We start from the raw sequence: 21,578 nt of genomic DNA, 5'->3' as shown, positions 1-21,578 counted from the left end.
TGACTTATGACCAAGTTGAAATTTGAATATTCCTTTACATTTTCAGTTTTCTTAAAATGTAGCAGCAAGATCTTTTTTCTTTTGGACCATATTTTTTTCCCCTTTGTATAGGAGCTTCATATAAAGAGTGGCCACAATTATGCAACTGAAAATTAGAACTAGTAATAAGAGTAGCCATAAATTTTAAAGTCATTATGCGAAGTGAAATGTTTTGTATATTTAAACAATTAAACTGATTTACATAAAAATAAGTCTCATATCTCATAAAATAGTAGATAATATATCCAAATATCTTATATAATAACTGGTCCGTCACATCAAAATCAAATTCCTCCTTGCTGGCCCAGACACCCAGTGATCTTCAATTATTCTTTATACTATAAAAGGTAAGATAAGAACCAAGAATTCAATAATGTAGAAAATCAAGGAGTAATGCAGAAAAAAAAAAAATTCAATAAACACAATCCATGATGCATTAAAAAATGTGTCCAAGCTAGCTAACAAAATAATTATTGTATTTTGATAATAATATAACGTATACATAAAAAATCAACTATTAACTTAATAATTTTTTGAATACATATTAAAATATAATTAAATAACACATATTTATATACAAATATATGACGATTAATTTTCTGTTTTTGATATTTTAATCAAGTACATTATAATATTCCATGACAATGTAAGGCCTACATTGGTTGGAGAGGGGAACGAAGCATGCCTTATAAGGGTGTGGGTACCTCTCCCTAACATGACGCGTTTTGACGAGTGAGTGTGGGGGCTTTGGCCATCATCCTATCGTCAAAGACAACCGTGAGGCCTTGTGTGCCAAAACGGACAATATCGTGCTAGCGGGTGGTCTGGTCTGGTCTGTTACAGACAACATTCATATTTAGATTGATAAATTTTTTTGAAAAATTATTTATGTTTTCAAAAGTACAAAAATTTTATTGTGTTTAATAAATTAAAAAGGTAATGTATTTATGTTTGTAGTTTTTAAAAGTTAAAATACTTTTAAAAATATTTAAAATATATATTAAAATTAACTTTTATTTACTAAAATTAAAAATCTAATATAACTCTATATATTAGTAAATATTTAGATTTATCCTTAATTAATTGTTAATGTCAAATTTTATTCATGACAAAACTTTTTTTATTTATATCTATTATGATTATTTTAAATTTTAAAAATTATTTTACTAAATACAGATGTAATGGTTTGTGTTTATTAAATGTCACTTTTAATTTAATTTACTAAATATATATATTATAATTTTTAAAAATGATCTTTTAGAAAAACAACTTTAATAAATTACGTGTAAAAGATAAATATTTTATCAAACCAATTCTACTTATCAGAAATTATTTTTAATATGGAAAGAGAGATGGTGTTTTGGTTGAATATTGATATTTGAAGTGTATTACAGTAGTATGGAAATCATTCAACACGCCCCCCACGTGTTACAACACGCCCCTCACGTGTTGGCTAAGAAGCTGCCACGTGTCCAACACGCCCCCCACGTGTTGGCCAGAATGCTGCCACGTGTCCACCACGCCCCCCACGTGTTGCAACACGCCCCCCACGTGTTGACTTCCCACCCAAAAAATCCACCCATCTGTAATTACACCAAATACTCCCATTTTCAACAAAAACACCAATATTTTTTCCATACCAAAAAAAATTAGCCTCTACTTATTCTATGTTTTTATCTTTAAATGTTACGAAATATGTGAAGACTATTGTACATGTAGATGTTCAAATCATTTGGCTACCAAATATTCTCATATTCTTTTTGGGTAATTGATACTGAGTATAAGAAGCTGAACTGAATCACTAGCAAATCTGGCAAGCATAGATCATAGAGCAGCTTCTGTAATGGCTTTTGCTGACATGCCAATATGGCCTTCACCACTAAAATAAACGTAAATTTGGCACCTCACTTACTCTTCTCTGTTTTTTGCCTTCTACTTTTCTCACGTCATCGGTCATTCAGCTACCACATCTTACCAATAAATAATTATACATCCTATAGATATAAAAAGTATAGCTTTTTCTCAAGGACTAATCTACTTTATTAGATATCTGAGTTTTTTTTGTTGTCTGTTAATGACTAGTAAATTATTATATATAAAAAATAAGATTTAAATTTTTGACATTTACTTAAGCAGATGAACAAATTGACAATTTAATAAGCCTAAGTTAGTTACATAAAAAAAAATATATAGCTAATATATAGCTTTACATCATAATTGTCTAAGACATTAAATATTTAAGAAAAGAAAAAGGGAACAAAGGTATCACAAAGAATGGAGTAAAAAGAGATTTGGCTCCCTCCTCCCCCTGCCCTTAAACTAGGTACTAAGAAATAAGAACTAAACTAATTTATTTGTAGCATAATTGCCAATGTTGTTTCGCATGTCTAACAGTCTAAGTGTAACATACATAATACAGAGTAAATAAGCATTTTAATCTCAAAAAAATTTAATTTGACAAAATAGCTTATGAATAAAAGAAAAAAAATTATGATCTCAAAATATTACAAATTTGTGACAAAATATACCTGTAAGTATCAATTAAGTCAAATACACTAATTGGTATATTTTGTCACAAACTTGATTTGTGATATTTTAAAGACTACAAATTCCTTTCTTTAATTTGTGGAGTTATTTTGTGAAATCCACCTTATTTTGTCTCTCTTTATTTTCACTCAATTAGTTAAACCGTTATGGAGAAGATAAAATAGTATAATAAACTTAAAATTCAGAACAAAAATTTCAATTATTCGTATAACAAAATAAAAATTTATAAACCAAATAACTTTAGTGCCAACATGTCACCTGGATTTATTTGAGTTTAATTTTACATTAAAATGCATTAAAATTAAATTCTATTAAATGAAATAATAGTAGTATCAATTTTGGAATTTTACTCTTCAGACAATTTTATACATAATAATGCAAATTAGGAATGACAAAAAAATCTAAATCCGCGAGAATTTGCAGAAAAAAACTCTCGACGGGAGTAAAATAGAGACCGCAAAACAAATAAATGAGGGAATAGAGATTGAGGTACTTGTCTCATGGGGACCTGCTAAATTTTCGATAATGTAAAATTATTAAAATATTCTTTATATATATTTTTGGGTAATAATTATGATTAAGAAGATGACAAAATTTTAATTGTGTTTTGGTTTCAAAGCACGGTTAGATCGCTTTCTTTAGATAAATACTTGTTCATACACTTAGTTGTTATAAGGTTGATAACAATATTCTCGTAAAATATAATAAACCTTATGAATTTCTTAATTAACAATAATAAAAAATTCTCAACTCTCTTAAATAAGAAAATCTCTCAATAGTTAAAACACGTATTGATTAGTGTACTTTAAATAGTGGACAAAGGTATATTTATATATATTGCACAAAACAATTATAATTTGTCACATGCATAAATTGTTGTGACTCTTCTATTATTGTCAATAGGTACAATGTTTCAAACATACATTATTCTTAACGAAAATATTTGGTAACCAAAGAAAATCAGCCAAAAACAACCATAACTTGCCTTATTTAGCATTCATTAATTGCTACAATAATTAATTAATGTTAAATAAAGCAAGTTCTGACTTTTTTTTTCTATTCTTAAAGAGTTGTATCCTTTTAACCAAATGATACTATGCACCATTATTATAATTAACAATAATAATAATATTAATAATATTAATTAATCAAATTTGTAAATACCTTTCAATCTCCCACAATTTACAAAATTTAAATATCATACAAGTATATGTATAAAGAATATGTCACTAAGATTAAACATTCTTTTAGTGTAAATTTTAAAGTTTTAACGAAATAATAGGTGTCTAATTGATTAAACATATACTCCATATGTTAGTACCGAAAATTAGAGCGGTATCACTCCTATATTAATATAAGTGGAATTCTTTGATAAATAATATTATCATTCTATTAGGAGTTTTAACTCACCTTCTTATTTATTGTACATAGCACTAAATCCTATACCTTATTGCTCCAATTGCTAATAACTTATTATTACCCATTAAACCTTGAAACTAGTGGTCTACTAGAATAATGTTGAGTTTTCATCATTTAACAATAATATATTTTAATCCTATTTTAACAGAAATCTCTTTGATTTTATCTCTTGACAAACTTTTAGTCAAAAGGTCTGTTAAATTTTCTTGAGATCTTACATAAGTGATGGTAATAATTACACCATCATCTATTAATTGCCTCACAAACTCATGTCTCAAACTTATATGTCTAGACTTTCTATTATAAACCTTATTATATACTCGAGACATTGTTGATTCACTATTACAGAAGATTGAAATAGTTATCGTCTGTTGTGACCACAACTTTATATCATATAACAAATCTCTTAACCATTCCGCTTCTTTACATGTGGCTAATAAAGCTACAAACTCAGTCTCCATAGTAGAATATGTAATACATGTTTGTTTCTTTGAGGTCCAACTTATTATTCCACCACCTAGGGTGAAAATTCATCTTAAAGTGGATTTGTTATCACTAAGATTTGTAAATCAACTTACGTCGAAATAACCTTCTAAAACTGCGGGATAATCACTATAATGTAATCCCAAGTTTATGGTTTTTTTAAGATAACCAAGAACTTGTAATAGCTTTCCAACACAACTAGAAAATTGCTTAATACAGACAGATTTGGTCTTTATTACAAACAAATTTTTGGTTACCGATGGATTTCGTCCCTCTATAAAAGCCTCATCGGAAATTATTTACCGACAGATTTTTACCAGTTACCGACAGATTTTCCTTCGAAAAATTCTCCCCTCCATTTCCCTAGAACGTCGAACTTTCCGACGGATTTTCCGTCGGTAATTAGAAACAAATTTTTCGACAGATTTTTCGTCGGTAATTAGAGATAGATTTTTCGACGGATTTTTCGTCAGTAATTAGAGACAGATTTTTCGACGGATTTTCCGTTGGTAATTAGCAACATATTTTTCGACAAATTTTTCGTCGATAATTGGAGCCTTGAAATACCATTCCAAACGCTGTGGACAGAAAATCCGTCTGTAAATCCGTCAGTAAGGTAAAATAGAATTTCTTTTTTAGATTTTTATTGCAAAATAAACCTATTTTCATACAAAATAAATATAAATTTAATAAATACAATTTTTTATCTAATTTGAATTCGAATATTTATAATATTATAAAAAAATAAACAAATTCATCGTATTATCAAACTAAAAGAAAAGTACTATAAACAAGCAAGTCAATATAATTCAAAATATAAACAAAGTGTATTGATACATCAACTATAATATTAAGTAACAACCATACATCAAAGTGCGTTGATACATCAATTATAATTCAAAACATAAACTCAATGTATTGTTCAACTATACTAAGTTATGCAAATAACAAGACCATATAAAAAATTCCTCGTATGTTTGAAATTTCAGGACTAAAATCTACTAAAACATCAAGTCATTATCTTCGTCTCATTACATCTCTGTCTATAGCTTCTATTTTGGTTTTGACACCATGTGCAATCTTTCCAACTTCATCAATATCCTTTTCCATCCTCTTCTTGATAGCTGAGAATGATGTTGCATTTCCGTCAGTGATCATAGAGCATTAAGTTTCAGTCACGCATAATGTCCTAATGGAAAAGGCAATATATTTAAAAATTATTGATTTGATATAATATGAACCATGAATATTTACATAGCCAATATTGATGCCAAAAAAATCTCACACATTATGACCCAATTCGACTCTGATGCAATATACCTTTCATAGCAGATGCTTTTGTAACGGCTTTTGATTCTTCATTAGCTTCCTGCAATTTCCATTTAGTAACAGCTGTAGATGAAACCTAACTAACAACAAAGTGATAACTAATGGCGATAATAGGTACCTTTAGCTTTTGAAGTAGCCCAGAGAGTTTATTGATTTGTTTGTCGACCTCATGGATCTAATAACACAATAAATAATATTAGTACCTTCAAATTATTCAACTGAAATATTGAACAAACAGTTTGAACAAAATGAATATTATATAAATGGAGAAACTAACTAATTTCATTACACTCTTAAACTAACACTAGCTTCATACTATTATAAAAGAGAAGCAAACAAAATATTCATGATGGAAAGAGGGAAAAAAACTACAAGGACAAGTTAAAAACACCATCAAAACACTATCAATATCACCTTGTCTAGAAGGCTGACCATGATTATCTTCACCAGCAAATGAATCCTACAAGACACGAAATCAAAGGGAAAAAATATTTAAACTTTGATCTTAAAAGACCACAACATGATACATAATCTAAGTAAGCTCCAAAGTTACTAAACGATAATAAAACAAAATAGTAAAAAAATATCCCAAGATCACTATCATAATAAATTCAAAAATCCCAAAACATGTACCAATTGCTCTGTCTTCCACTCTTTAAGGTGGGAAACAAATCAAGCAACAATGTAGACTAGGAAGCATCAATAAGCATAGCATAACAGAGAGCACAGCCACTTTAAATCTAAATAGGGATCCAAAACATGATCCAAGTTAAAGCAACACACCACTTTCAAGGAATAAAATTTAAGAAGAAGAAGAAGATTTCACTACCAAACTGAAGTGAAAGAGGTAACATAACTTACCTAGACGATCAAGTGCTGATGGAGGTATTATAACTAAAGCAAAAAAGAAAAGAAAAGAATTTGATTTTTATATTAGAAAGGGAACAAACAACACATAATATTCCAATCAGATCAAGCGTGGACACAGAAACTTACTTTTATCACCACTTTCAATTTGGGGCTGCAAGTTTAACAGGAGAAAAAGAGAAAGAACCAAAAAAAGTAAAATTACGTCAAGAAATATTTGTTTTAAGATACCTACAAACTCTATGCATAAGCTGTTACAAGTTAAGCCAATTTCATTGGTGATCCTTAGAATTGAAATCCCATATTTAATTGCACGCAATCAGAACAGCAAAAAAGGAGCTGAGATAAATCATAAATGAGAACTAAACAATATAGATTATCCTTTGTGGCAATATTACACTAGAAAGCATATCATTTTTCGCTATTGTTGTGATTATTAGACAAGATGATCAACCCTTACTGCACCATGGTGCAGGAGAGTAAACAACGATTAGCTGGAATCAAAATTAGACGAAATGCTAGGAGAAAGGGAAGCGTGGGAAGCATTCCGATTCCCTAGGTGGCAAAAACACTATCATAGTACAGTCCAGTTGCATGGAAGGGGAAGATTAGATTTAGGGAATTGGACCAAACAAATTGGAATTAGCAAGGAAATAGAAAAATGAAAAGGGAAGGGAACATAAGGGAAGGAAATAATAGGTGTCTAATTGATTAAACATATACTCCATATGTTAGTACCGAAAATTAGAGCGGCATCACTCCTATATTAATATAAGTGAAATTCTTTGATAAATAATATTATCATTCTATTAGGAGTTTTAACTCACCTTCCTATTTATTGTACATAGCACTAAATCCTATACCTTATTGCTTCAATTGCTAATAACTTATTATTACCCATTAAACCTTGAAACTAGTGGTCTACTAGAATAAGGTTGAGTTTCCATCATTTAACAATAATATATTTTAATCCCATTTTAACAGAAATCTCTTTGATTTTATCTCTTGACAAACTTTTAGTCAAAAGGTCTGTTAAATTTTCTTGAGATCTTACATAAGTGATGGTAATAATTACACCATCATCTATTAATTGCCTCACAAACTCATGTCTCAAACTTATATGTCTAGACTTTCTATTATAAACCTTATTATATACTCGAGACATTGTTGATTCACTATTACAGAAGATTGAAATAGTTATCGTCTGTTGTGACCACAACTTTATATCATATAACAAATCTCTTAACCATTCCGCTTCTTTACCTGCGGCTGATAAAGCTACAAATTCAGTCTCCATAGTAGAATATGTAATACATGTTTGTTTCTTTGAGGCCCAACTTATTATTCCACCATCTAGGGTGAAAATCCATCTTAAAGTGGATTTGTTATCACTAAGATTTGTAAATCAACTTGTGTCAAAAATAACATTCTAAAACTGCAGGATAATCATTATTATGTAATCCCAACTTTATGGTTTTTTTTAGATAACCAAGAACTTGTAATAGCTTTCCAACACAACTAGAAAATTGCTTAATACAGACAGATTTGGTCTTTATTACAGACAAATTTTTGGTTACTAACAAATTTCGTCCCTCTGTAAAAGCCTCGTCGGAAATTATTTACCGATAGATTTTTTTCTGTCGGTAATTTACCGACAGATTTTCCTTCGGAAAATTCTCCCTTCCATTTTTCTGGAACGTCAAACTTTCTGATGGATTTTTCGTCGGTAATTAGAGACAGATTTTTCGATAGATTTTTTGTCGGTAATTAGGGATAGATTTTCTGACGAATTTTCCGTCAGTAATTAGAGACAGATTTTCCGACGGATTTTCCATCGGTAATTAGCAACAGATTTTTCGACAAATTTTTCGTCGGTAATTGGAGCCTTGAAAAACCATTCCAAACTCTGGACAGAAAATCCGTCTGTAAATCCGTCAGTAAGGTAAAATAGAATTTCTTTTTTAGATTTTTTATTGCAAAATAAACCTGTTTTCATACAAAATAAATATAAATTTAATAAATACAATTTTTTATCTAATTTGAATTCGAATATTTATAATATTATAAAAAATAAACAAATTCATCGTATTATCAAACTAAAAGAAAAGTACTATAAACAAGCAAGTCAATATAATTCAAAACATAAACAAAGTGTATTGATACATTAACTATAATAATAAGTAACAATCATACATCAAAGTGTGTTGATACATCAATTATAATTCAAAACATAAACTCAATGTATTGTTCAACTATACTAAGTTATGCAAATAACAAGACCATATAAAAAATTTCTCGTATGTTTGAAATTTCAGGACTAAAATCTACTAAAACATCAAGTCATTATCTTCGTCTCATTACATCTCTGTTTATAGCTTCTATTTTTGTTTTGACACCATGTGCAATATTTCCAACTTCATCAATATCCTTCTCCATCCTCTTCTTGATAGCTGAAAATGATGTTACATTTCCGTCAGTGATCATAGAGCATTAAGTTTCAGTCACGCATAATGTCCTAATGGAAAAGGCAATATATTTAAAAATTATTGATTTGATATAATATGAACCATGAATATTTACATAGCTAATATTGATGCAAAAAAAATCTCACATATTATGACCCAATTCGACTCTGATGCAATATACCTTTCATAGCAGATGCTTTTGTAACAACTTTTGATTCTTCATTAGCTTCCTGCAGCATTTCCATTTAGTAACGGCTGTAGATGAAACCTAAGTAACAACAAAAAGTGATAACTAATGGCGATAATAGGTACCTTTAGCTTTTGAAGTAGCCCAGAGAGCTTATCGATTTGTTTGTCGACCTCATGGATCTAATAACACAATAAATAATATTAGTACCTTCAAATTATTCAACTGAAATATTGAACAAAACGAATATTATATAAATGGAGAAACTAATTAATTTCATTACACTCTTAAACTAACACTAGCTTCATACTATTACAAAAGAGAATCAAACAAAATATTCATGATGGGAAGAGGGAAAAAAACTACAAGGACAAGTTAAAAACACCATCAAAATACCATCAATATCACCTTGTCTAGAAGGCTGACCATGATTATCTTCACCAGCAAATGAATCCTACAAGACACAAAATCAAAGGGGAAAAAACATTTAAACTTTGATCTTAAAAGACCACAGCATGATACATAATCTAAGTAAGCTCCAAAGTTACCAAACGATAATAAAACAAAATAGTAAAAAAATATCCCAAGATCACTATCAGAATAAATTCAAAAATCCTAAAACATGTACTAATTGCTCTGTCTTCCACTCTTTAAGGTGGGAAACAAATCAAGCAACGATGTAGACTAGGAAGCATCAATAAGCATAGCATAACAGAGAGCACAGCCACTTTAAATCTAAATAGGGATCCAAAACATGATCCAAGTTAAAGCAACACACCACTTTCAAGGAATAAAATTTAAGAAGAAGAAGAAAATTCCACTACCAAATTGAAGTGAAAAAGGTAACATAACTTACCTAGACGATCAAGTGCTGATGGAGGTATTATAACTGAAGCAAAAAAGAAAAGAAAAGAATTTGATTTTTATATTAGAAAGGGAACAAACAACACATAATATTCCAATCAGATCAAGCATGGACACAGAAACTTACTTTTATCACCACTTTTGATTTGGGGCTGCAAGTTTAACAGGAGAAAAAGAGAAAGAACAAAAAAAAGTAAGATTATGTTAAGAAATATTTGTTTTAAGATACCTACAAACTCTATGCATTAGTTGTTACAAGTTAAGCCAATTTGATTGGTGATCCTTAGAATTGAAATCCCATATTTAATTGCATGCAATCAGAACAACAAAAAAGGAGCTGAGATAAATCATAAATGAGAACTAAACAATATAGATTATCCTTTGTGGCAATATTACACTAGAAAGCATATCATTTTTCGCTATTGTTGTGATTATTAGACAAGATGATCAACCCTTACTGCACCATGTAAGAAGAGTAAACAACGATTAGCTAGAATCGAAATTAGACGAAACGCTAGGAGAAAGGGAAGCGTGGGAAGCATTCCAATTCCCTAGGTTGCAAAAACACTATCATAATACAGTCCAGTTGCATGGAAGGGGAAGATTAGATTTAGGGAATTGGACCAAACAAATTGGAATTAGCAAGGAAATAGAGAAATGAAAAGGGAAGGGAACATAAGGGAAGGAATGAATCACCTGAAGTTAGCTTGATCTGAAAACAGAAGAAGAAGTGAGAAAGAAGCAAAGAAGAAAGGGGATTTCAAGGTGCAATTTGTTCTAGCGTCGTCCCTAGCAATTTGTTCTTTACAGCTATTTGTCAATGTCATCCTTCCTACTAAAGAGGCCATCTCTATCTTAACGCCATCAGAACCTGCTCTAAAATTCATCCATATTCCAATTTGACATATTTAACTTTAAGCATCTACCAGTTAGTAAAAAAAGATAAATATCTAGGCACTTAAAAGACCAAGTTGTCGCTACAGTGATCATTTAGATACTGCATGAGAAATATAATATAAATTGTTAGTAGTTTAATCTTGTGAGGATCAAATTATTAGTTTATGTTGATTTATAACCAATCCATACACTTCAGTTCTTTAAGAATGAGATAAATAAACCTGACCCTGCTTTCTTTGTCCTTGGCTATGCTAAGTAAAGTCATTAGAACTTTGCTTCTCAAACGCGATCCAATAGTTTTAGAGTTCTTGCTAAGAATAGTCACTATCAATACCACAATGTCAGCATTCCTGATAACATATCTACTAGTGGGGTGTTCTTCAGAAACCTTATAAATATTATCCAGCGCTCGCTCGACATGATCAATAGACAACGGTTCCTCAAACAGATGCTGTGCTACAGATTTGACTTGATATTTAACAACCCTACCAATCAACAATTATATCATAAAGTTACACACCAGTATCACATGAATCACACAAAACGGCCTACTACCTAGATCCATTACCCTAATGCAAAATGCCAATAAAATTTCAATGATTTGCAGCTCGTTAGGCATGTGAGACCTAGAACCACTTCTATTAACTTTGGAGGATAAGATTACAATTGCAAGAGAATCAATATAATCAAGTTTCTGTAAGTTGCATAGCATTCGTGTTTCATGTAACACCTAAAACATCATACATCTCAATTGTTAGAAATCTCTTTTGAAGCTCAACGTGTTAAGCAACATATGAAGCTCCAAAAAAAGTAAGTACACCTCCACTGATAACAAGGCCATCAAGCTTCAAACTGTTACATGCAACAAGTGCAGCATTAACTTGTTCTGTTGTCCTAATCTGATCTTTTGTTCGTCCAAGCAAATCATAACCACTTAGAAAATTAACAAGTCATAGAATGATAATAAGTGAAAGAGCCTTTAGTCGAAAGCAATGGCCTACCACTAAGTGTTATACCTAAAAACCATGAATTTTAGGTCAAAAAAGCTTCCGATTGCAGAAAAAAATTCATCAAAATCAGAGTAAACCTACAGATTCACGAAGTACAAAAGCAGAGTATGATAAACCCAGCTAAAACTGGCGCAGAAAAATTGAACCCTAAGGTTTATCACGAAGAACAGAATCACAAAATCAGGATATATATACCTGAAATTCGAGATGGGTACGAGAAGAACTGAGAGAGCGAGTTGAGATTAGATGGAAGAGGCGCCAGAAGGAGCAGATGCGATGAGAGCAACGGCGGAGAGAGCTCTGTGATGATGGGAGTAGATGCGACAAGAGCAGCGACGGAGGAAGCTCGTGCGACGCAAGGGATGACAGAGAGAGATCGTGTGATGCAAGCGGCGGCGGCAACGGTAGCGGCGGAAGCAGCTCGTGCAACGGAGAGAAGAAGCAGCTGTGCAATGGAGAGAGGAAGAAGCACATAAAGGTAGGAGTTGGCAGCTATATTTATTTGTGAATGGAGCTCGAGAGAGAGGGGGTAGATTAGGTTTAAGTTAATATTTTCCGACAGAATATTTTAAATTACAGACAAATTTTCTGTCTATAATATTTTAATAAAACACAGTATTTTGTTTATTTAAATATAGACGGATTTTCCGTCGGTAATTATTTCCCACGAAAAAAATTTAATTTTTTTGACAAAATTTTCGACGGATTCTCTTTTTCGTCTGTAATTTATGCTAATTCATTTTTCTTTGTTTCCGACAAAAATTCTCTCGCAAAATCTGTCTGTATTTCTGTGGAATAAAATATGTGGGAAATATCCATCTATAATAAGTAGTTTTCTAGTAGTGCAATATTGATTGCTAGGTTTTTCTGTAAACATTGATAATTTACACACAATAAATACTATATCAGGTTTAGTACATTGCATTACATACATTGAACTTCCTATAACACTAGCATATTCTAATTGTTCTATAGATCTTCCCATGTTTCCTTCTAATTTAAACTTAAGATTATAGGGTGTATTAGATTCTTTAACTGTGAGATGATCAAAATTTTTCAATACCTTTTTGATATAATGAGATTGACTTAAAGTAAAGCCAACTTCATTCTTATGCACCTTTATGCCTAATATTGTATCAACTTCATTCAAATTCTTAATCTTGAATTTAGAGGTTAGATACTCCTTCGTTACACAAATTTTTTCTAAATTTGTTCAAATAATTAACATATCATCAACATATAAACAAATAATTACTCCATAATCTTTAGCAAATTTTGAGTAAATACATTTATTTATACTATTATGTGAGAAGTCATTTGATAACACCACTGAATCAAACTTTTCATGCCATTGTTTAGGTTCTTGTCTTAGGCCATACAAAAACTTCATTAATTTACAAACTTTCTTTTCATTTCTAGGTAACACGTAGCTTTTCAGTTGTTCCATATAAATTTCTTCATTAAGATCTCTATTTAGAAAAGTTGTTTTAACATCTATTTGATGTATATGAAGCTTGTGAATGAATGCTAATGCTATAAGAGTCCTAATAGAAGTCATTCTTACCACAGGTGTACAGGTATCAAAATAGTCTAGACCTTCTTGTTGTCTAAATCCTTTAGCCACTAACCTTGCTTTAAAGGTTTGTAATGAACCATCAGTATTATATTTTCTTTTAGATACCCACTTATATTCTATAGACTTTGATCCTAGAGACAAATCAACCAAGACATAAGTATTGTTTGATAATATTGAGTCAATTTCATCATTTGTTACTTCTTTCCAAAATGCAAAATCCCTTGAAGCCATAGTCTCTTTGAACGTTTGAGGATCACCATCTATGTTCATCACAATAATAATCTTATGTGTCGCATAATTCCTAGTTCCTTCTAATTTAAAAGGTGATAGCTTGAAAAGAAATAAAATATGGACCTAAGTCTTTTTCTTTTCTCACTCTCATGTTCTTCCTTGGTTCAATCAATTCTTTGTCGCTTTAACGTTTATTATTTTGATTCTTCATTTCTTGTAAAATATTAGTATTATTTTGGAGATATTCTGAACTAGAAGTTAAATCATTGATAAATTTACGTTAGACACTAAGTCTAATATTCTATATGCTTTTGAATTTTGAGCATATCCTATAAAAGTGCCTTTTATAGCTCTTGGCTCTAATTTGGTTTTCTTTTTTATTAGGGACTCGATAAAAGGCTAAACATCCCCACACTTTCAGATAATTCAAATTAGGTTTTCTTTTTTTCAAATTTCATAAGTAGAAACCTTTCTATGTCTTAATGGTATCCTATTATGGATATGACATGATGTCAATGATGATTCACCCTACAAATTGTAAGGCAATTTTGTATTTAGTAACATTGAATTAACCATATTCACTAAGGTATAGTTTTTTCTTTCGCCAAACCATTTTGTTACAGAGTATATGGAGCGGAAGATTCATGCACAATATCATGTAATTTGTTATCAAATTCATTAGAAAAATATTCCCCACTTTGATCATTATGAAGAACTTTTATTTTATTATCATGCATATTTTCTATTTCTATTTTATATTTTTTAAACATTTCAAAAGCTTTATCTTTATTTCTAAGTAAATACACATAAGTAAATCTAAAACAATCATCAATAAAAGTTATAAAATATCTTTTTTCTCCTCTAGTAATATTGCCATTTTATTCACAAATATCACTATGAATCAATTCTAATAAATGTGTCTTTCTTTCAACTTTAGAAAAAGGTTTCTTAGTAATTTTGGATTGTATACAAATATCATATTTCTTATTAAAATCCTTGTTATTAAGATTTATATAGTTATTTTTATGTATATATTCAATTGATTTGTAATTTAAGTGTGCTAATTTACTATGCCATAAATCACAAGAATCAACAATATACAAAGAAATGTTCATTTTATTATTAATACTAAGTTTGAACATGCCTTCAGTACAATATCCTTTTCCTATAAATATATCATTCTTAAGCAAGATCACTTTATCGGATTTCGTTACAATTTTAAATTCTTTCTTACACAAGAGATTAACAAGAAACTATTTTTTTTTCTCAAATCTGGAACATGAAGTACATTTATTAAACTTAACTTCTTTTTAGATGTAAGATTTATTCCGTAGTTACTTGACCACAAATTTTGGCTAAGTTGTCATTGTCCATCAAGACTTCTCTATTGTTTAGTTCTTCATATGTTTTGAATTGTTTGTGATCATTACAAATATGAACAGTAGCCCCAGAATTTAACCACCAATCAAGTAATTTTCTTTGGGTTGCCATGTTGAGTTTTGTAACCATGTCAATATGTATATTTTGTACTTTTTCTGCAACCATAGTAATTAGATCGTTCTCTTCCACTAAGTTGGTCTTTGGTGCTTTCTTTTTCAGAAGTCTACATTATTTGATGTAGTGTCCTTTCTTATGACAATGATAACACTTTCTTTGTCTCTTCTTGTCTTGCTTTGAATCTTTTGAGAACTTTATTTTATTCTTATTGGTTTTGTCTTCACCAATATGATTCACTTTAGAACTTTAAGAGATATACACAACAACATATTTTCGAGTTTTCTCCTCTATACGTATATGCCTTAGTAATTTCTCAATTGTGAAGTTCTCATCAAGATGTAAAGTTTCTTCTTATAACCATTACAAGATGATGGCAATTTTGAAATAATTGCTCCAACCTGTAATGATTTAGTGATCACCACTTGTAAATCACGAAGTCTATTTACAAGAATTTGTAATTCATGAATTTGATCCATAATAGGCATAGTATCATTCATAATAAATTTAAAATATTTCATTATAATAAACTTATCTATTCCTTGTCATTCATTATTGTACTTTTCTTCCAAAGACTTTCAAATCTCCAATGGTGATTGGATTGACATGTAGAGATCATAGAGTCGGTCGGATAAAGTGTTGAGATGATCTCGGCATACAAAAGTATCTTCTTCACGTTTCTTCTTTAATTGAGTAACATTTTCTTTTTCTTCCGGTGTGGCATTTTCAGCGGCATCGGCAATTGGTGTAGTCTTTGGGTTAATCACATATGCAAGATTGAGAACCGAAAAAAGAAACATCATCTTGTACTTCCAACGGTTGAAATTCGTTCCATCAAAGCGATCTAACTTGACAAACTCTTGATTCACGACCTTGAACGTGGTGCTTTGATCTTGAGCTATCTTCAAAGTATCTCTCAAAAATTGTTGGATAATTATAATTAAGAAGATGACAATAACTCTCTCAATATACAATGAAACCTATGGATTTCTTAATTAGCAATAATAAAAACTTCTCAACTCTCTCGAACAAGAAAATCTCTCAATAGTTAAAATACACACTCGATTAGTTTACTTTAAATAGTGGACAAGGGTATATTTATATATTGCACACAACAAATCAACAATTATAATTTTTCACATACGTAAATTGTTGTGACTCTTCTATTGTTAATAGATTCAATGTTTCAAACATAGACTATTTTTAAAGAATTGTGTCCCTTTAGTCAAAGGTGTAATTTTCCAACATACACAATTCTTAAAGGGTTGTATCTCTTTAGCCAAATAATACTATATACTGTTATTATAATTGACAATATATGAACGGTTGGTAATTATTTATTAATATTAATAATAATAATATTAATAATATTAATTAATCTAATTTGTAAATACTTTATATATATATACACACAAATTAAAGTAAAATCATAAATTCCTATATGTTTTTTTATTTAAAAATAAATTAATGATATACATAATATCTAAATTTGCACTAACTAATTATTCAAATTCGTATTATTATAGAAAATGAGTACTATTATTGAATTATAATCGTCGATCAAGATTTTTTTTTATGTTACTATATGTTGAAAACTTTTATATTTTGTTTTATTTTAATTTGTATGTGGGAGATTTTGAGTTTATGTTATTATGTTGAATGTGTTTGAATTATCTTCAATTTGATACATTTTAGTTGAATTGTATGAAATTTTGTCGTGGTTTTATTTTTTTATTTTTAAAATTTAATATCCACGGATACCCACGAGTATCTGTCTCCCCGGCGAGTGAAAATAAATAGGGATCCGTAACGGGGATGTGGCAGAAATGAGGGACAATTTTTTAAATGGAGATGGGAGCAAGAGAGGGTTTTCGCGTCCATAAATACCCATTGTCATTTCTAATGCAAACTGAAAAACATAGTGTAAAATTAATGGAATAAATTAATTTGAATTAAAAATCAAATAAAATCATTTTTTCATGACATATATTAATTTAGGTTGATTAATTTTGTCAATATAACTAAAATAACAAATAACAAGTAATTCTATAAATAAAAAAAAAAAGAAAAGAAAAAAAAAACCACAAGAGACCAAGCAAATGCATTTGGGAAACAATAGGCTGGGCTGGTTAAGAAGATAGGCTTCAAGTATAAGATAACAAAGCCAGGCCCAATAAGTTTAATCCAAAAAGAGTCAAAAGAGAAAGTAGTTTTTTCCGTTACACGTTGAGAGATTCTGAAAAATATATTCTTAGATTCCTTATCCGTTCTCGTCATCTTCCATTTCTCACGAGTATGTCTCATGACAGATACGCAGAAATTGACACCTAAAAAATAATTAAAAATTAAATTAAAATAATATATCAATTTCATTTTCATTTTCACATCAAAATTCCAATTGAATTGAACCGAAACGAAAATTCTAAGGAAAAAAAAAGAGAAAGCCATGAATCCCAAAGTTCTCTTCCTCTTCGGACTTCTCCTAAATCTCGTTTCCAATTCGTTCCAAAACCCTAACCCTAAAACCCCAAATTCGAAGATATCAAAGGCTCATGTTGAGCTCACGAACTATGGCTTTCCAGTGGGGTTATTGCCGGCGACAACCGTGTTGGGCTACGCCGTGAACGACACTTCCGGCGATTTCTCCGTCAGGCTCGGCGGCGCGTGCAAGATCACGCTCCCGCCGGACAACTACATCGCCACGTACTCCAAAACCATCAAGGGGAAGATCGTGAAGGGGAAAATTGCGGAGCTTGATGGGATTAGGGTTCGCGCGTTCTTCAAGTGGTGGTCCATCACGGGAATAAGGTCCTCCGGTGACGACATTGTTTTCGAAGTCGGAATGGTCACCGCCAAGTACCCGTCAAAGAACTTCGACGAGAGCCCCCCTTGCGAGGGACAACACTCCTCTTCCTGAAGTAAGGTTAGGTTTTTCATTTTTTTTTTATTTGTATCTCTATCTTTTGCATGTGAATGCTTAATGTTTAGTGGAAAAATCTTTCTCGTGAAGATTTGATTGGAACGTTAATTATAAGCTTCTTCGGAACGTAAATAATTGAAGTAAGATAATGAAAAACTTAATTGGAAACTTTTGATTTTAGTTGCTCAGGAATCTAATCTATTTTATGTGGAATCGTATCTATAATTGGGTTTATGCGAATTTGAATTTGGAGAACCGTACTCTGTTTTTATTTTATTTTATTTTTTAATTTTTAACTGGTCATAACCTTTGTGTTGTTGTTTTTGTGTTGTGAATGAGAATAAAACTTTATTGGAAAGATAAAGGGTTCTTCTACAGTTTTAGACAGTGCTTTCATTTCCGTTGATGCCTTGAATTGTTCCACCATGCCTTGTTTGTTTTTTCGTTGCAAAATGATGACATGGGACCCTGAAAAAGAAATTAAAAAGAAAATATCTAATTTGTTGGTTAACATTATCTTCTTTGCTTTCAGAGATGTTATCATTAGAGTGAGCTTCTGATTGTGAGTGATATTGATTGCTTTCCAGTTGAAGTGTTACTATAAAGGCATGGTGTTCCTGTTATTCATTTCATCATTAAGCTTCAGAGAACATTGGCAACATAATCAGATTTGTGATGTGCTAATTATGCTTTTGCTTCTCCTTTCTCTTAGTTTATATGGGACTTTGAAAAGGTCGAGCTTTTGTTTGCTTTCATCATGCCACAGTCATCTTCAAGGTCTCACTTATGATTTTTTGTGGAAGATTTCTATTTTCTGGGGATACTGTATTGTTGAATGTACTAGAGCATGGTTTTTTGGGATAGTCCCATTGTTTACTCTTCATTTCTAGTTGTTTTGGAGAATGAGCTATATTTCCGTCCTTTTCAAAGAAACAAAGTGGTTTTTGAAGAGTCAATGAAGTTTGTTTCTAATGGAAGTTACTATTTGCTAACCACATGGTTATGTTTTGGTAAATAGGTCTCAACTAGGCAACAGTGATGTTGCTTCCTTAATTATTTTTAATTTTATCTTTTTGTCTTCTTATTTAGTCCACCCTATCGGTTTACTTTTAACGATTCATTTGGGTAGGCACTAAATGAGTATTTAATTATTTATTTCCTTTTGGACTTGGACCCACCCTTGGTTGGACAGTTCCTGTTCTGTTTTAAGTTCTAACTAGCAATTACGAAAATTGCGCAAGTAATTTTAGCTTTTGAGGTGGTTGTTTTTGTGCCTGGTTTCAGTTAGTATTCTCTTTACTATAACTATCTACAACATCTTTTGACATGCCAATATAACACCATTGAGATAGATATTCCTTTGAATTTTTTTAATTGGCTTGCCCACATTATGTTTACACCACCTGTACAAACATGTTAGCTTGTGTTCTCCACCATGCATTGTTACCATCATCACCTCTTGTGCCATCAGTTCTCCAAATTACTAGCTCGTTTTTTAACATATCTGAAGTGATTCGATGTTTTTCTACATTGGGTGATTCATTATTCTGTTTTTACATGTAACAATTTAGAAGCTGAGGTGTTTAGATTTGATGATGCTGCTGGTTTATTTAGCTATTCTCACTTTGGTAATCCGTTGCAATTAATACCAACTGCATTTGGCCCTTTGTAAATTTGGATCTTTGTTTGTTAAACTCTTATTATGGGTATTTGTGAGTTTTGATTTCGGAGAAAGAAGGTTGTGAAGTGAAGGACTGAACTGTAACAATCTTTTTAACTTTTCAAACCCTTTTTTCATCCTTTTTCTTCCAAAACTCTTACCTAGAGTTTTCATTCAGTTGTGTGTATGACCCATGCTCATTACCATAGACTTTGCACCGAAGCAAACGGTGATTGAATTCATATTCAATTTCTGTTTTAATCTCCAACTTGTCTTGTATTAAAATATGTCTACAGCCTATGGTATTTTTCTTTTCAAGGTGCATGCATCAACTTGGTTCCTTAACCGGGTTATGCCTTGAATTCATATGCCTTGGTTCCTTAACCGGAATATTGTCAATAGTTCTATGGAGACCTTTTTTTAAAAAAATAAAATAAAATAAAATTGTCTTCCTAGGATCTGCTAGTTTACCCATAATAATATTATATTTATTACACATGCAAGAGTAGTAGCAAGGTTCACAGCATTCTTTCCTTCCTTTCTCTTTTTCATTACCAGTAAGCACCTTTTTCTTGTTAAGTGTCAAATTGTGCAACATAGACTTCACATTATTCTTGACACTTTTTTGTTCCTTTTGCTGATGCAGGTTTCTAGGTACTTACTCGCAGTCTCTGTGTTTTTAGTAAATGGGGTAGTGACTGTGTCCACTGAAATTGCAAATACGTTTTAAAAGTCGCTTGTGTAATAATCGTATAATGTGTTTTTAGTGCTTGTGCTTTTATGTAATCTTAATATCGTATTTGTTAATTATTATGCCACGACGAATCCCTTCTTGGTCACGTTACTCGTTGGACTATTTAATAAGGCCATTTTGAACATAGTTTCTTTGATATTCTCACATGCTATCTATACCATGCACTACGTATATCTTGCCTTTCTCGAAGTCGATGCCATGCAAACCATTGTTCTATACAAGGGTTCATGGACCGCCGCTCATCCGCATATTCGCGATGTTTATTCGAATCCGATTCGAAAATTGTAGCGATTCGATCCGCAAAGCTATCAGATATGGGATTGGATTGCGGATTTTATGTAGGTACTTGTGGATCCGTAAAAATAAACAAATAAGTAAATATTCTTTTTATATTTTATTTTAATTAATAATTATCATAAATATTGTATTATTTTATGTTTATTATTTAAGAAAAGTATTTTTAATAACATTTTAAGAATAAATATGTTTAAAAGAGTGAAAAAAAAGAGAATTTATTGATATTTTTTAATAAAAATAAACTTTTTAAAATATTTATATGTTTTCCAGATATATCCGAAATCCGATTCGATTAAATCGTGGATATTGGATCCAATCTGATCCAATGATTTTAGTGCGGATCAGATCGAAATTTTTGGCTATATCTGATTCGATCTGATCCGATTCGCGTTTACCCTTGGTTCTATAAGATGCCCATATATGTCTATCAAAAAATTACGTGTACATATAAATTTAGTTATTAAAAAATCAATCATTATATATTTCTATATAAATATATATTGTTTAATTAAATTTATTTTGTATTTTAATATATATTT

General features: G+C 30.7%; 1 protein-coding gene and 1 long non-coding RNA gene across 4 annotated transcripts; one reads left to right on the top strand and one right to left on the bottom strand.

The window, feature by feature from the left end:
• Nucleotides 1-5,467: 5,467 nt before the first annotated feature.
• LOC112747229 (uncharacterized) lies at nucleotides 5,468-5,995 on the bottom strand. The gene is made up of 3 exons (XR_011873075.1): nucleotides 5,936-5,995; nucleotides 5,809-5,857; nucleotides 5,468-5,612 (listed from the first exon to the last, which is right to left on the bottom strand). It is a non-coding gene; the product is annotated as an uncharacterized lncRNA (long non-coding RNA).
• An 11,594-nt stretch (nucleotides 5,996-17,589) lies between these two features.
• LOC112751170 (uncharacterized) lies at nucleotides 17,590-20,868 on the top strand. Of its 3 annotated transcripts, none has more exons than XM_025800222.3 (2): nucleotides 17,590-18,326; nucleotides 20,635-20,868. In XM_025800222.3, the coding sequence occupies exon 1, from the start codon at nucleotides 17,855-17,857 to the stop codon at nucleotides 18,323-18,325; it is 471 nt and encodes a 156-aa protein (XP_025656007.1). In that variant the 5' UTR covers nucleotides 17,590-17,854; the 3' UTR covers nucleotide 18,326; nucleotides 20,635-20,868. The 3 variants fall into 3 exon arrangements, with proteins under 3 accessions (XP_025656007.1, XP_025656006.1, XP_025656008.1); XM_025800221.3 differs by having other exon boundaries at nucleotides 17,627-18,331; XM_025800223.3 differs by having other exon boundaries at nucleotides 17,681-18,331; nucleotides 18,861-20,868.
• The last annotated feature ends 710 nt before the right edge of the window (nucleotides 20,869-21,578 follow it).

This window comes from Arachis hypogaea, chromosome 15 (assembly GCF_003086295.3).
Source record: "Arachis hypogaea cultivar Tifrunner chromosome 15, arahy.Tifrunner.gnm2.J5K5, whole genome shotgun sequence".
Taxonomy (NCBI): domain Eukaryota; kingdom Viridiplantae; phylum Streptophyta; class Magnoliopsida; order Fabales; family Fabaceae; genus Arachis; species Arachis hypogaea.
The sequence above is the reverse complement of the archived record's forward strand: the minus strand, read 5'-3'. Positions and strand labels throughout refer to the sequence as shown.